This window comes from Heterocephalus glaber, unplaced genomic scaffold (genome assembly GCF_053883595.1).
Source record: "Heterocephalus glaber isolate CG9 unplaced genomic scaffold, H.glaber_assembly_v1.0 deba00000621, whole genome shotgun sequence".
Classification (NCBI taxonomy): Eukaryota; Metazoa; Chordata; class Mammalia; order Rodentia; family Bathyergidae; genus Heterocephalus; species Heterocephalus glaber.
In genome coordinates, this window is record NW_028258153.1 from 11,317,065 (window position 1) to 11,334,030 (window position 16,966).

At 36.2% G+C, this 16,966-nt stretch overlaps 1 protein-coding gene across 1 annotated transcript in view; it reads right to left on the reverse strand.

The window, feature by feature from the left end:
* Positions 1 to 16,966, reverse strand: part of Spag16 (sperm associated antigen 16) — a 773,985-nt gene that overhangs the window by 249,740 nt on the left and 507,279 nt on the right. The window contains exon 11 of the mRNA XM_087206154.1: positions 16,187 to 16,330. Coding sequence (XP_087062280.1) covers positions 16,187 to 16,330 — 144 coding nt within the window. The remainder of the gene's footprint in view (positions 1 to 16,186; positions 16,331 to 16,966) is intronic.

A 16,966-nucleotide genomic window follows, 5' to 3' on the forward strand; every position in this document is an offset into this window, starting at 1 on the left:
TAAATATTTTTAAAAGAGGTTTACATGATGTATCATTGTGGAGGTCCAAAAGCAAGGCACTGGCAACAGTTTCTGCTAAAAGCTTCCTGGCAGATCCCATCATATGGCCTGAACTCATGTAAGCAAAGCAAGAGCAAGAGAGGTCCCGTGTTAAGAAAGACGTGGGAGACTGCAATATTGACTATACCCAAAGCAGGCTGTAAGCAGTGCAGTCTGTAAAGAGTTAACCTCATAATTGGCTTGTTTATAGAAGAGAGTCCGGCAAAAGCCTACGTGTTGAGGTCAGAGACCCTCACACGTAAATTCTGTTCCCACAGCTTAAACCTCACTAGAACAATGTTCTAAGTACAACCATATATTTTGTCTATTCTGTTCCTAATTTGAGAATGCTTTGTCTTGTCTTTTATGAGTCTTGCTTACATTAATTTCCATAAAAACCTCATGGACCGCACATCTTTACATGTAGTGCTATCCTTACACATAACTCATCTTTACTTCAATGGATTACTAATAAAAATCGGTGGCTTAGACTTGCCTGCGCCTTTGTCAGTTGCACCGGCATTGGTCATCCTGGCTCTGGCTTTTTGTCTATTAGTTCTGTCTTTAGTTTTTTTCTCAGGCCTGCATCATACTATGAGTAGGAGACTGGAGCCTACTGCAGAGGTTTCTGGTAACATTTCAGGGTTCCCCAGTAAAAGGAACAAGAGACTAGCAAGGGGCCAGCCCATTCTTTATAACAAAGTATTCCCAAGGGAGCCAGTCTATTCCTGTGGACTTCGACCACACCTTGAAACCAACTTCAATCCTTTCATGTGCACAGTCATATTATCACTTCCCAGCAGGCTCTGCCTCTGAAAGACCCCGTAGCTTTTTAGTACTCTTACATTAGAGAATTAAACCCCAACATCAATTTTTCTAGGTGAGATTAATGTCCAGCTAATCATTGGGAAGCTAGTGATTTATATGCTTTGACCCAGTAGGTCAGCCAGTTCTTGTGTATATGTTGGGGCACAACTTTCACACTCTGGACGTTTACCATTCAGCTTTAGTTTTGCTTCCTGCTTGATCAAATGCTCAAGGTCAGACATAGTTGAGCAATTTGACCCTTTCCAAGTCTTTGTTGGGCATGCACACAGTCCCTCCTGTGCATGTCTTTCACATTCCTAGAAGTACATCAGAGTGTTTCCAATTATCTCATTATCCATATTTTCTAGTTGGAAACATGGAAAGGTAAAATATAAAATGGATACTGTTCTTACTCAAATTCGGCAATTTTTCTTGAATGTTTCCTGGATTGGCTAATTCTAGAATTCTGAAAAAGTTGATTTTGACAAGTTTTTCCAGTGCTTACTCTGCTTCTGTGGAGGAGTATTTTTTAAAAGATTTTATTCTATCATTCTGGAAGTGCTTATTATTGAGTCCCTATTACTGAGTTTTGACCAAAATTTATTCGTGGTATAATATTATTCACAGAAGATTTTGAATTTTGTTATTCTATGTCAAATAAAAGATTAACATTAAGTTTGGGGTTTCTTTGATAAAGTGATTTCAAGAATAACAAGTGGTACATATAAATATATTTGTGTGTGTGTGTGTGTGTGTGTGTGTGTGTGTGTGTGTGTATTGCTTGATTACTGGGGGTTGAACCCAGGGCCTTTGAATAGAGCTATATCTCCATCCCTCTTTAATTATTTTTTATTTTGAGACAGGGCCTTGCTAAGTTGTTAAATTGCCCAGGCTGAGCCTGCCTTGTAATCTTCCTGCCCCACACTCTCAGAGTACTGGGATCATAGATGTATACCACCATATCCCATATGTATGTTTGTCTCTTCCTAAAGTTGCATGATGCCTACTAAAAGAAAGGGAGAGAGTAGCCCCATTTCTGGTCTAGCAAGCTTAATTATGTTGATCTAAATTAGACAAATATTTGCTTATTCACAATAATGTTTCAATTGACCTGGTATGTCCCAGGGATACATAATAGGTAAGATTCAGACTTTGCCCTTAATAAACTTATAGAGTTCCTATATTTTAGTTTTTTAGGTAGAAAAGGGAGAAAGACCAAAAGACCTGCAGTCAGTATTGCTTTGAGAGAAAACCATAACTATGCTGTTCTGCAAAACAATAACAATGTTCCTTCTATTAAATGTTTACTTGGACACCAGAATTGTGCTTGCTAAGCTACATATATTTTCTCATGCAGCTTTCATGAAAACTTTATGGAAAAGGAGATTCTCATTTTCGAATAAAGCAACTGAGTCTCTCAGATGTTAAATGAAATGACAGGCTAAATCCTACTCTGTCATACTCATGAACAAGTCTGACTTTAAAAGTTACATTTTATGTACAGTCAGATTTCTACACTTACAGAAGAAAAACTCTGGAGTCATCCTTCCAAGGTTCATTTTTTTTATGCATAGTACATAAAATTTTACTTTAGAGCATAATTAACACTAACAGCCATAACAGACAAGCCATTCAAACTTAAAAGCTTAAGGCGAACAACAAAGATGCCTGACTTCTCTTGACCATATCACATGTCAGTGAAAGATAAGCTTCCCTGCTCCATCATAAAGCCACACTACTCCTCCTTTCCCTGCCCTGAAGGTAGGGAAAGGGAGACTGTAAGAGACAGACTGGGCTCTTCAGTGTGCCGCAGACATCAGTATCACTTTCATTCATATTTCTTAGACTAGCATTCAGCCATATGGCCTCCCCTCAACTATAGAAGACACAGAGGCTCTCTGTGTGAAGGAAGACAAAGCAGAATGGAAATACATCACATTGTTACTGCTGTGTACATAGTCCATATGTGACACATGGCAGATGTTCTTTAAATGGTAACTGCTGTCAACATTCAATCCAGCCCTTCCAGAACACAGAGAGATCTCAGGGTTCTGTTCTTTTGAATTTCCTTCCACAACATTAACCATTAACTGATCAAATATTAAGCTATCAACTACTCCTACTACTGCTACACACACAGACACACACACACACACACACACACGCTAGTGTAAAGGAGAGAAAGATGACCAAGGTGTTGTCTGACCGTTATGGCTTGTATCTAGATGTCCCCTCAAAGCCTCATGCAGTCACAGGGGGGGCTTTTCAGAGGTGGTGGATCTAGCGGGTGGTCCTGGGATCAAGGGTGTCAGATTACTAAATCAGTCCACTGATTGGTTTGGCATGATTCTGGCTAGGATTGAGGGTGGGAGTGCTACACCTGCCCTAGATCGGATACCCTACAGAAATATAAGAGACAGAAAGAGGGCTAGTGTGCTCTTACCTGCTTGCATGCTGTGGACCAGTTTTCCTCTGTGATGCCCCTTTGCCAGGCCACGCTGCCTTGGAGCTAGCCAACTATGGACAGAAACCTCTACAAACCATGAGCCAAATAAAAATTCCCTCCTTTGACTTTGCGTGTTGGTTATTTTGTTTCAGTAATGAGAAAAGTAACTAAGACACCGACAAAAAGTACTTAGACAACTCAAATGGAGCTAAACCATTTTCAAGTATTATAAAGCTAGAATTAAAACTTAGAAGGCTGGCTTTACATGAAGAAATGTGGTTTTCACTGAGCAGTGGGACTACTAGAAACTTTAAAACTTTTCTCTATTGTGATCATGCATTACTGCTAGAATTAGACCAAAAACACCTTTAAAACGCTATTTAAATATGTATGCTATTGCTTTGAATTGTTGTGCCTCTCACATAAAGGAGACAAACTCTATTAAGAAAAGAAGCATAACATACACCTCTTAAAAGAATATACAGCAGAATATTATTATTTAATAAATCCATGTTAAACTTATAGTTGCTAAAGTCTAGTGAGGCTTCCAGATTATGGAAGCACCTATCTCTGCAGGATGAAGCAGGTCATCACTATCTTAGAGCAATGATTTATCAATACATCCATTATGCTTTCAAATTTGAACTCTTAGGTTTATGCTTCTATCAAATAAAGAGGTTATCCATACTTTTTAAAAATTCTTTTATTGGTACATTTTAGGTTTACAATACATTTACATTTATCATTGGGTGCTTGTACCTGTACATGATGTATGTTGGTTATTATTTTTTCCCCATTACCTGTGCTCCCTTTACCCCCTGCATCCTTCCCTATTTACATAGATTTCACTTCCATTATATTTTTCTTCTCATAATTTTTCTTTCCCTTCTTTCCTTTTCCCTTCCCCTCCCACCACCCCTACACCTTTGGACCTTTTAATATTTCAAATTATCAGTTATTCATTTTAATCATTTTAAACCTTATTTACACTTTCAGTTTTTCACATTAGAGAAACTGTTCAGGATACACACATGTGTGTCCTATTTATTTCACTTAAGAGTATGGTCTCTATATGCATCCATTTAACTATAAATGTCTCTAGTTTCTCGTTCTTTATGGCTGAGTAGCACTCCACTTTATTAAAAATACCACATCTTCTTTATCCAGTTTCCAGTTGATGGGCACTTGGGCTGCTTCCAAGCTTTAGTTATTATGAACTGTGCTGCTATGTACATGGGTGCACATATTTCTCTGTGGTACGATTCTTTTAATTCTTTTGGGAAGATACCCAGCAGGGGAATAGCTGGGTCAAATGGGACCTCTAGCCCTAGTACTTTGAGGTACCTCCACACTGATTTCCACAGTGGTTGCACCAGTCTGCACTCTCAGCAACAATAGAGAAGGGTTCCTTTCTCCCCACACCCCTGCCAGCATTTGTTATTGGATGATTTCTTGATAGCAGCCATTCTTTCTGGGGTGAGGTGGAATCTCAGTGTTGTTCTCATCTGCATCTCTCAAATGACCAGTGATGTGAAACATTTTTTCATATATTTATTTGCTGCTTTTATTTCTTTGTCTGAGAAATGTCTGTTCATTTCAGATGCCCATTTTTGAATTGGGTCTTTGAATTTGGGGGGTCTGATTTTTTTCAATTCTTTATATATTCTAGATAGTAGAACTTTGTCTGAGGTACAGCTGCTAAAATTTTTTCCCGCATTGTATGTTGTCTCTTAGCTCTGTTGGTGGTTTCTCTTGCAGTGCAGAAGCTTTTCAATAAGATGAGATTCCAGTTGTTGATTCTTTGTGCTAGTTCCCATGCTACTGAGGTTTTGTTCATAAAGTCTTTTCCTATGCCAATATCTTCAAGAGTTCTACCTAACTTATCTTCAAGCAAGTTTAGTGTTTCTGTTTTGATATTTAGATCTTTAATCAACTTCAATTATAGTATAGTGTATGGTAATAGATGTGGGTCTAGTTTTACTCTTTGGCAGGTTGAAATCCAGTTTTTCCAACACCGTTTATTAAATAGGCTATCTTTCCTCCAATGAGGATGGTTAGCTCTTTTGTCAAAGATGAGGAAGCTGAGTATGTCTAGAGTTGTTTCTGCATCTTCTAATCTATTCCACAGATCCTTGGGTCTGTTTCTTTGCCAGTACCATGCTGCTTTTATCACAGTAGCTTTGTAGTATAGTTTGAAGTTGGGGATTGTGATACCCCTAGCCATGTCTCTGTTGCCTAGAATTGCTTTTGCTTTTCTAGGTCTCTTCTGGTTCCAAGTGAATTTTTGGGTTGTTTTCTCTAGTTCTGTGAAGCATATTATTGGATTTTCAATTGGCATTGCATTAAATCTATATAGCAGTTTTGAAAGTATGGCCATTTTCACTATATTGGTTCTTCCTACCCAGGAACAAAGAATTTCCATTTTCTTTAATTCCATTTTCCATTTTCTTATATTCTCCTCGATCTCCGTTTTCAGAGTGCTGTAGTTTTCAGTGTAGAGGTCTTTTGCTTCCTTTGTGAGGTTGATTCCTAGATATTTCATTTTTTTGGATACTATTGTAAAAGGAATTGTTTCCAGAATTTCTCTCTCAGTGAGTCTGTTATTTGTGTATAAGAAGGCTATTGTTTTTTGAATGTTGTCCTTATATCCAGCTACTCTACTGAATCTGTCAATTAGGTCTAGAAGTTTTTTGGCTGAGTTTTTTGGGCCTTCTATGTAAAGTATCATATCATCAGCAAGTAATGACCATTTAACTTCTTCCTTTCCTATCTTTATTCCTTTTATTTCTTTCTCTTGTCTAATTGCTGTGGCTAATGTTTCCAGAACTATATTGAAAAGGAGTGATAGTAGGCATCCTTTTCTTGTTCCTGATTTTAGCATGAATGTTTTCAGTTTTTGACCATTTAGTATGATGTTGGCTGTTGGTTTTTCATAGATAGCCTTAATCAGGTTGAAATAAAGACCTTCTATTCCAATTTTCTGTAGTGTTTTTATCATGAATCATTGTTGGATTTTGTCAAATGCCTTTTCTACATCTATTGAGATGATCATATGTTTTTTCCCTTGACTCTGTTAATATAGTGCATTACATTTATTGATTTATATATGTTGAACCATCCTTGCATCACTGGGATAAATCCGACTTGGTCAGGGTGTATGATCTTCTTGATGACCCTCTGTATTCTGTTTGCCAGTATCTTGTTGAGGATTTTTGCATCTATGTTCATTAGGGAGATTGGTCTGTAGTTCTCTTTTTGGGTTGAGTCTTTCCCTGGCTTTGGAATCAAAGTAACACTTGCTTCCATGAATGAATTTGGGAGCATTGCTTCCCTTTCAATTTCCTTGATGTGTTTAAAGATTAATGGTGATAGTTCTTCTTTAAATGTTTTGTAGAATTCAGCAGTGAAGCCATCAGGACCTGGGCTTTTCTTTGTTGGTAAATTTTTTATTACATTTTCAATTTCACTTATTGTAATTGGGGTGTTTAGAATTTCTATTTCTTCTTTATTTAATTTTGGCAATTCATATGTATCTAGGAATCTATCTATTTCTTCTGTGTTTTCCGTTTTATTAGAGCACAGGTTCTCAAAGTAGGTATTGATGATCCTCTGGATTTCTGCTGGATCTGTTGGGGCTTCACCTTTTTCATTCTTAATTGCATGGATTTGAGCCTTTTCTTTCCTTTTTTAATAACGTTGACTAAAGGTCTATCAATTTTATTTATTCTTTAGAAAAACCAACTCTTTGATTCATTAATTTTTCGTATCATTCTTTTAGTCTCCATTGCATTGATTTTTACTCTTATCTTTATAATTTCCTCTCTTTTACGAGCTTTGGGTTTGTTATGTTTGTTTATCTAGCAGCTTGAGGTTCTGCATTAGGTTATTTATCTGAGTTCTCTCTGTTTTCCTAATATCGGCATTTACTGCTATGAATTTCCTGTGCAGAACTACTTTCATTGTGTCCCATAGATTCCTGAATGTTGTACTGGCATTGTCATTTACTTGTAGAAACTGTCTAATTTCTTCTTTAATTTCCTCTGTGACCCATTGGTTGTTAAGGAGGGGGTTATTCAATTTTCATGTGTTTGTCAGAGTTTTGTGGTTTCTTATCTTATTGACCTCCAATTGTATTGCACTATGGTCTGATAATATACAGGGGGTAACTTCAATTATTTTACATTTACTTAGACATGTCCTATGAGCTAGCATGTGGTCTATTTTGGAGAATGAGCCATGTGCAGCCAAAAAGAATGTGTATTCTGATTTTATGGGGTGGAACACTATAAACATCTATTAAATCCATTTGTTCAATAGCTTGGTTAAGTTCTAGAATTTCCTTGTTAACTTTTTGTCTAGATGATCTTTCTATTTGTGATAGTGGGGTATTGAAGTCTCCCACCACAATTGCATTAGTGCTTATTTGATTTTTCATGTCCATTAATTTGTTTTGTATAGTTGGGGGCATTTGTATTTGGTGCATATATATTTAGGATTGTCATCTCTTCCTCATGGATTGTTCCCTCCACAAGGATGTAGTGACCATCTTTGTCTCTCTTAATTAGTTTTGGTTTGAAATCTACTTTGTCTGCAAATAAGATTGCTACCCCTGCTTTTTTCTGGGTTCCTGTAGCATGGAGAACTGTTTTCCATCCTTTTACTTTCAGTCTATGAATTTCTTTTTGAGTTAGGTATGTTTCTTGTATACAGTATATTGCTGGATTTTGCTTTTTAATCCATTCTGTCAGTCTATTTCTTTTGATTGGTGAATTGATGCCATTAACATTGAGAATTATAATTGATAGATATTGACTCATCCTTTTCACAATGTTTCACTGTTGTTGGCTCTTTTATTTCTTATTTTTTCCCCTTTCCCTTTAGTTTCTTACCTTGCCTGGTGGCTTCCCTCTGTTGGGCCTCATGGAATTGTGACCTTCATTGTCTTTTTCTAGGATATTGCTTAGAATTGTTTGGACTGCTGGTTTAGTGTTCATGAAATTTCTCAGGTGTTCTGTGTCATGGAAGTATCTAATTTCCCCATCGATTTTGAAAGATAATTTTGCAGGATACAACAGTCTAGGTTGTAAGTTATTTTCTTTTAGGGCTTAAAATACTTCACTCCAGGCTCTCCTTGATTTGAGGGTTTGTGCTGAGAAGTCTGGTGTGATTCTGATAGGCTTTCTTTTGCAGGTGATTTGTTTCTTTTCTCTAACTGCCTGTAGGGTAGGATTTTGTTCTTCTGTTGGGTTTCTGGGATCTTGACTATTATATGTCTAGGTGTAGATTTTTTTTTAATCCTGGCTAGTTGGAGTTCTATATGCCTCACTTATCTGTATGTCCAATTCTCCACCTCTGTCTGGGAAGTTTTCTACTATTACTTCTGTGAACAGTTTTTTTTTTATGTCAATTGTACATTCTCCTGTTTTTTCATGGATTCCTATTAGCCTTCTGTTATTCTTCTTTGCATCATCTAGCAGCTGCTGGATTGATTTCTCATGGTCTCTTACTATTTTGAAGAGCTCTCTGTTTTCATGGTCCTTAACCACAATCCTGTCCTCTATACCTGATTTTCTATCTTCAGATTCCCTTAATCTTCTCTGCCTACATTCAATGGAGTTTTTAATCTCCTGGATATCTGTTTCAATCTGTTTCATGGATTCCATTTCTTTCTTATGTTGGGTGATCATGGCTTCCAGCATGTTTCTGAGCTCATGTATTTTTTTATCTGTTTCTGTTCTAAAGCCTCTAATCATGTCTTTCACTCTCCTCACCTTCTCTGTAGTTATCTGGGAAATTATTTCTGTTTTGAATTTTTCTAGAGCCTCATTCATCTGTTTTGTTACTTCCTGTGCTATCAGTTTAGGGTGTCCAGGTGGTTGATTATCAGACCTTTCCACTTCGTTTTTCCCAGAATTTGCCTTTTGTGGGGTGGAAGTATGAGTCTGTGCCTTACTTAAATGTCTTCTCATTTTTGTTTTTGGTACTGTCCTTGGTTTAGTTCCTGGGTGGATACTTTGAAGTTGCTTATTGTAAGTATCTTTGTTGATGTATTTAGAACCCTTGTGGAATGCTTGCTTCTCAGAAGTGTCTTCCAGATATAGCTGGTCCTTAGGTTTTAAGTCTCTAATGGCTCTGAAGCTATCTCATTTTCATTATACCAGGAAGGACAACTGATTAGATCAATCACAACACCTTAGCCCAAGTGATGCAATCAGCAAAACCATAGCATCAAGTACCTCTTAGAAAATGAATATTTGTGGTAGTTATTAATCTATCACCTTTAAATGTGTGAATTAAATCAAAATCAAGGACCAACCCAACATATGTTTATAGTGAATAAACTCTTCAATATAGCAACTTTACTTTTCAGGATGGGGAGTTAGAAGGAGTTGGGGAGGAAGGAATAGGTAAGCAGATGGATAGGGTAAGGTTATCAGTGAGGCCAGAGGGGACAGGCAAGAAAAGGAAAGAAGAAAAGAAAGATAACAAAGAAATACAAATTAGGGGCAGAACAGGAACACAAAGGGAGATGAAAAACAATGTGGGACAGCAAGGGAGTGTGACAGAGAGAGAGAGACAAAGAAAAAAGAAAAGAAATAAAAAAGAGAAAAATAAAAATTTTAAGGGAGTAGCAAAGAAGAAAAAAATTAAAAATAAGAGCAAAAAAATAATGGTAACTTTGAAAATAACAAAGATGAAAATGAAGGGCCTCCTTCAGGGTATGTCTCTCCTGTCACCATAGACAACATGGGCAGCAGTGTGCAGTTATAAGTCAATGAGTCTCAGTAAGCTAGTCACAGACCCATGAGATTCAGGCAGATTTCTGGCTGAAAGTCCCAAGTTGGGCTCCCTGACCTCCTGTGGGGTTGCACTTTGCCAGCTTCTACTGCAGGTTCCAGCTGCTTTTTCCCTGAAGTTAGTTCAGGTTCCAATGGGAGGTGATGATCCCTCTAACTTACCAAGTGCAGTGGTCTGGTGTGCCTTTATTGCAGAGATTCTCTTCACTTTTCCAGTGGGCTTCAGTTTTCATCAAGGAGCCTGAGAGAGGCCCTCTCTCTGTTGTTCACTTCTGCAGTAGCTGTACAGCCAAGAGGCTGGGGGGGGGGGGGACTGTTGTTCTAGGCACCTGCACAGCTAAGCTGGAGGCTGGTGGGCGTGCCCAGGGGGGTCCTCACCAGTTTGGTCTCCTGGTCACAAGTGGGTGGAGCAAGCCGGACTGAGCACATACTTCTTTTTAATAACTAAATGATATTCTTGTCAAGAAGCTTTCAGACTATGGTTTTAGGCACTACATAAATACATGAATAGACAGCTTGTAGAGGGAAGAGAGAATATGAGGTATTTGGAGAGGTTCACTTATTCACAATTCCTAAATCAGTTCATAAAGGTGGAAGTTATGTTCAACAGGATGCTGTCAGCTCTATTTCTGCCTTAGGCAGTGAACTCAGGATAAAATGCAGCACTGTGAAACTGTTTAAACCACTAACCCCTCTGCTTTCATTTAGAGAGATATGCAGGAGATATATGCTGTTTCACATAACAAGCCATGGTCAGACAGAAAAAAATGCAACCTCAAGCACAAGCAAACTGGACATTATATTTACATTCAAAACTCTGTTGCTGTTATTGAGCGATTCCCTACTAAAGGTAAATGCCAACTAATAGATAATTAAGATAGTATAGTGTGAGCTTTATTGATCCATTAATAGTAACCTGGAATTGATATGCAACTCTGTGTCTTGTTTGCTCAAAGCAAATCTAAATGGGTCAACAATAATAAAACAGGTCTGTGGATAAAGAAGCGTAAACACTATATGTTTTACATTCTCCCCCAAAAGGATTATTTTTAAAAGCAGCTTTTGGTGTTTTTTGATTTCAAAAAATGTTTTTCTTTTAAAAACATAATCTTAAACCTAAAAAAAGAAAAAGGAAAAATGAAAATATAAGGAATACCCTCCCATCAGGAAAAATAACAGGATGATTAGTTTGGCATCTTTTTAAAAGTAAGATTTTCATTTTTAAGAGCTAAGAATAGTGAATAACACACACTTTTTTCATTTAATTATGTTAATTTGTCCCTTGGCTTTAAGTATTTTCATACTTAACTGGGTAAGAACTGAGACATCATCTTACTAACTAATATATCATGGTTTCTGATATTTTTTAATGGAGATTGGTATTATCCAGATATCACAATGGATTCTCTGTAGCTCATTGCATTCCAGTTTTATAATAGTTCTTGAGAGCTTTTTTCTTTCTTTCTTTCTGTTTTTTAGGAGGGAGCAGGTCCTAGGGATCAAAGCCAATGCCCCAGGCATGCCAGGCTGGCACTCTACCCCTGAGCTATTCCCCACATCCTGTACTACCTCTTCAAGTTCTCCAAATTCTTACTAAGAAATAAAATGTAATGAGTTAGCTTTTATTTAGCATGTATGTCCCGCAATAGCATTTGTGTTTTTCAGATACAGCATTTAGCCTTCATAATTAACCTAAAGAGTGTGCATTATTTTTGTTTCAATTTTACAAATGAGAAAACTGACAAGAAGAGAAAAACTGAAGTTAGCATTCAAACATGGGCCGCATGATACTCTGACTCATGCCTTGAGGTTTTCAAAGTATGACATATCTTGCCCTGGGTTATAGTCGTATCCCTACTTTTCAACATCATATTTTTCACTCTTTTAATAGTGTAAAGATAGCACCAGTGCATATTTCTTGCATTCTTCCACTCCTTAATCATTTTCAACAACTGATGAATCACTTTCAACAAGTACAGAAATTCATCAGTCTTCCGAGTAAATCCAAAGGGTGCTTTACCTTACCAATGTATGATCGCCATCTAGTGGTACATGTGTGATAGCAGCAGGCTATTCCGTGATGCAAGTGTTACTACCCACGTCATTCCTCAACAGTGCCTTATACTAAAAGTCCTATTAAGGACCTTAAAAACTTAGATACAAACAGAACTAATTCTCCTGTGAGAAATAAATGGCAATGATCAGTTGTATGTATATTATTTTGAATCAATAAGGCCTTTGGGAGACTCTTGTCATAAAAGCTTTTAAATTCCTTGACTTGGATAAAATCTGCATATTTGCATAGAATTTATAATTAGAACTTTTCCACATTCATTTCTTTAAAGTTACACATATATTAAAACATGTTAATGCTAAAGTAATTTAGTAAAAACTAATAATTATTATTAAGGAAAACAAATGTGGCTAACATTCAGTGAGAATAAACACCAATTGGAGAAGTACTAGACTTCTAGAGACAAGGGAGAGCTTGGTTAGACATTTGCATCTGTTTAGAATTTGGCTGTCATGTGTTTTTCCCTGTTTGGTTGTATATTTCCCATTTTGATCTATTTCCAGTGAACACCCATTTGTCTGTTGTTCTTAACACTTGGCATCCAGTTCTTAAATTCACGTGGTAGATCTTTGCTACAAGCAAAATCCATTTTCCTAGTCAATTTCAACACAGAAAGCTCAAAAGCATAAGCAAATATATGAGGCTTAAGACATAGAAATTCTAGATTTTATATAACCATTGTAAAGTAACTTTCAACACCTATCACAAGATGTTCTTCTATTTATATTATTTATAAATTCCATGCTTTCCAAATTCAAATACTACTTGTTATTCTATACTGCTCTTTTTAAACAAACCACTGATTTCCATTCTCCACACAGTCTTTAAAAGTTTTGCATTCATGTTTGTGAAATAGGTCTCTAGTTGTCATGTCTGCACTGTATTTGTTAAGCTTGGAATGCTGTTTCTGCATTATGTACAGGCCAATAATAAAACTTCCTATTTTATTTCCCAAACCTTCAAAAATTTTAATGAGCCTAAAAATTGACTTTTCCCTGTCTCTTCTTTCTTTCTTTCTTCTTATTCTTTGTTTTTCCCTTTGATACTTATTTAAAATTGCTAAAGATAGAAATGTAAGATGAGACTTTTAAAACTCAGTTTCTTTCACTGTTTTTAATCTATTCCCTGCTTTCTATTTTGACCAGTACAGACAGCTGACAATATTTAATTTCATAAAAATATTTTATACATCCAACATATATTTCTATACTATATATATATATATATATATATATATATATATATCAGTACCTGTATATTAATTTTATTTTGAATACAGCTTTGGGTACTTTTTAAAATTGATTTTATTGGTACATTTTAGGTATACAATATAATGACATTCATCATAGGAAATTTGTACCTTTACATAATCTACCTTGGTCTTTATTTTTTTCCCCATTCCCCTGCCCTCCCTTCAACCCCTCCTCCCCCCTCCCTATTTACAAAAACTTTGTTTCCATTTTTTCATTTTCTCATATTTATTTTTTCCCTTCTTTCCTTTCCCCTACTCCTCTCATTTCCCCTTCCCCTTTGCCCCTTTTCTTCCTATTTCACATTATCTATTATACCTTTTACTCCTTATTTACACTTTCAGTTTCTCACACCAGAGAAACTATTCGGTATTTACAGGTTCGTCTTATTTATTTCACTTAAGAGTATCACCTCAATGTGCATCCATTTAGCTATAAATGTCTCTAATTTCTCATTCTTTATAGCTGAGTGGTTTTTATTTAAAAATTTAGTAAAAACTAAAAAAAAAACTATAAAAACAACACATTTTCTTTATCCAGTCATGGATACTTTTGTGTAAGGATTGTGGTTGTGGTTATTTACCAACTAGGTACTATGAGTATATAGTTCCTCTTTGATCAATACTTATTAAATTCTAATTAAAGTATCATATTTAAATTAAATTTATCTTGCTTTTTAAACCATACATAAAGATAGATACATTATCTTTAACAATGAATTATTATTTACTAATTATGTTACATAAGCCAGAGTAAAAATCAAATGTCACTGATTTAAATTTTAGAAAGCACAAATTTCAACAACTTTTAAACATTAACATTATATACGAATATATATATATTTTAATTTATTTGTCATTTATTAGTACATTGTATAGTGGATAGTATTTACATTCCTTGTGGGGAGTTAGTACATGTGCATAATACATCTTAATTCCTTTTTTCATTCCCTTTCCCTGCCTTTCTACCCCTCCTCCATGTCTTGATCGCCTTCCTTCTTTATATACTTAGATTCTTCATGGCTGATTTATGTATGTTAAGTTTTATACAGTGTTGAGGTGATCCTTTTCCTTTTTTATATACTTATTTGTTCATTACTGATTTATATACATTAAGCCTTTTTACATAATGTTGAGGTCTGAGATATAAACTCAGAATTTATCTCTAATAAATAAAAAGAGCCTTTGTGCTGTTTTTCCCAATAATCTCTTTGGTTCTTCAGTAATTCCACATAAAAAATATTTGCCATTCAATATTTTTCACTGAAATATGCTGATCTTTAAGTGTGTTTCCCCCACTGCATTTTTCTCATGTACTGAAAAATAATCTAACAGTGCAGAAGCATTTTACTATAATTCTGCTATAAGCAAACACTGAATGTAAACCCATATTATGAGTGAATAATGGTGTATCTCACCTCACTTTAATTTCAGTAATTGAGTGGGGAAACAGGAAGATCTATTAAAAGGACCATTGCTGGTCAAGCACTAATGAGAAAATCTCTGAGTCACTTGCTGTCATGGTAACAAAGCATTATCAAATCTGATTACTATGCCCAGTAGCTACAGAAGCGACAGGCTGCACTTCTAATTGTATCATCTCTGTTTGCAGGACTAGCTCCATGCTTCTCAGAAGTGAGCAGGTGGCACAGCTCTGTGTACCAGATAAGGAGCACTATATGTTCATAAGTTGAGTTCAAATATCTAGTACTAAGGATAAACTACACTTTGGAAAGATTTTTTAAAATTACAATTAAAGAACAGACAGTTCAGTCTTATTAAAACTTATTAATTTCTCAATAAGTTTATTTTTAATCTAATTTCATTGATATTCATACCAAGGAGAAAGATGGGTAAAGAAAAAGAAATCAAGTGTAATCACTGAAATGAATCAGTAAGAAGCCTTCCTAACAACAAAATTCCCAAACAGAATGAATAGTTTAGAAACTGCACCAAAGACTTCAGGTCTCCAAAAGTCATTGTGCCAGGCAGTATAAGGACAAGACAGATCCAAGAATGTTTAAAAATGTTAAGAAAATGGGCCAGTGATTTAGCTCACTGGTTCCGTCGCCTGCCTTGCAAACACAAGGTCCCAAGTTCGATCCCCCGTACCAAAAAAATAAAATGTTGAGAAAGATGGACAGCAGAACATGGTCAGTATTGGGATTTGGAGTTAACCACGAGGAGCTGTGTCAGAACTTTCTGTCCATAGAAGTAGTGTGTTTAACAATGTCTTTCCTTCTGTGCCCTTGGCCTTTTCAGTACAAAATTTCAGTGAACTTCAAAAATCACAGAGCTTAATGTTTCCAGAACTGCTTTATCTTTTTGAATATCTTGAGTGTCACTGAATTTTTAAAAATTGATCACTGCCTTCTGATCCTTTTCAGTATATGACTTAATTCCCAAAGGAAAACCTGCAAGATTAGCAGAAGCAAAGTAACACTGGCACACATTATTGACTAGAAATCCATGTGCCTTCTCAACGCTTGAGAGCAAAAGCAGTATTAATAATGCTTGTCCTAAGAAGCTTATTACTCTTGTTAAATGCATCAGCATGTGGACTAAATTTTACGCGTACCAAATATCAAAAGCAGTCAATCTAAAATCAATATAATGAAAGTCAAATGCACATTTATCTACATGTTTCTAAATGCAGTGGAGAGTGTGCTGCTGCAGAGAGAGAAGCAGTCATCGAAGCCAGCAAAGTGAGGAAAAAGCAAATAAATTCATTCCCTCAAGGAATTCGATCGGGTCTGGGGGTTTTGTGCACTGACCTGGGATCGAAGCAACAGTCAGACAGCCAGTCAGTGTGGCCATATCCCATGAGAAGTACCTGGCCTTTTGGGAGGCCCACTACTTTCCAGAGGTGATCCTCCCCACAGGAGATCAGAGAGTGTTTGCAGGGGTGCATGATGACACTGCACAGGGACAGAGAACGGATGTTAGGGACGTAAAAGAGCAAATGGCTCCAGGGTGTGAATGAACAAAATGACAGTGATTATCCCATAGAATGCTAGCTCGGAAGTCAGAGGAAGTACGTTCTACGTCCCAGCTCTAGCTTTAAAAATAACAGCTTTTGTGATCCTCATTAATCTAATGAACTTCACTGGATCTCAGATTCCTCAATTGCAAAACAAAGAAATTGGTTTAGGTGATTGTGCATGTCTAATTCTGGTTTTAAAACAGTACTTCTGGTTTTTCTTTTAGGGAAGAAAAGTTATACCAACATATTTTTGTGTTAAGATATTTGGACCAGTGATCATACTTACATAGAAAATCAAAATTCTCTTCAGACTATAGTTTGTCTTAAATCAGGCACTATGCAGGAAAAGATCATGAATCACAACCACATTAGCACAGTTTTAGAATAAATACTATAAATGAAACATTAACTCCATGGCCCACTATCTACACAAAGCAAAGAAGATCCAATTCTGTGCTAATACACCACTTAAACTGGCTTCAGTCAATGCACAGTACACAAATTACGGTAATGAATTCAAGAGGCATAAGGCAATTCCTCCTCTATACAGGCATAGAGGGAAATGAAAAAG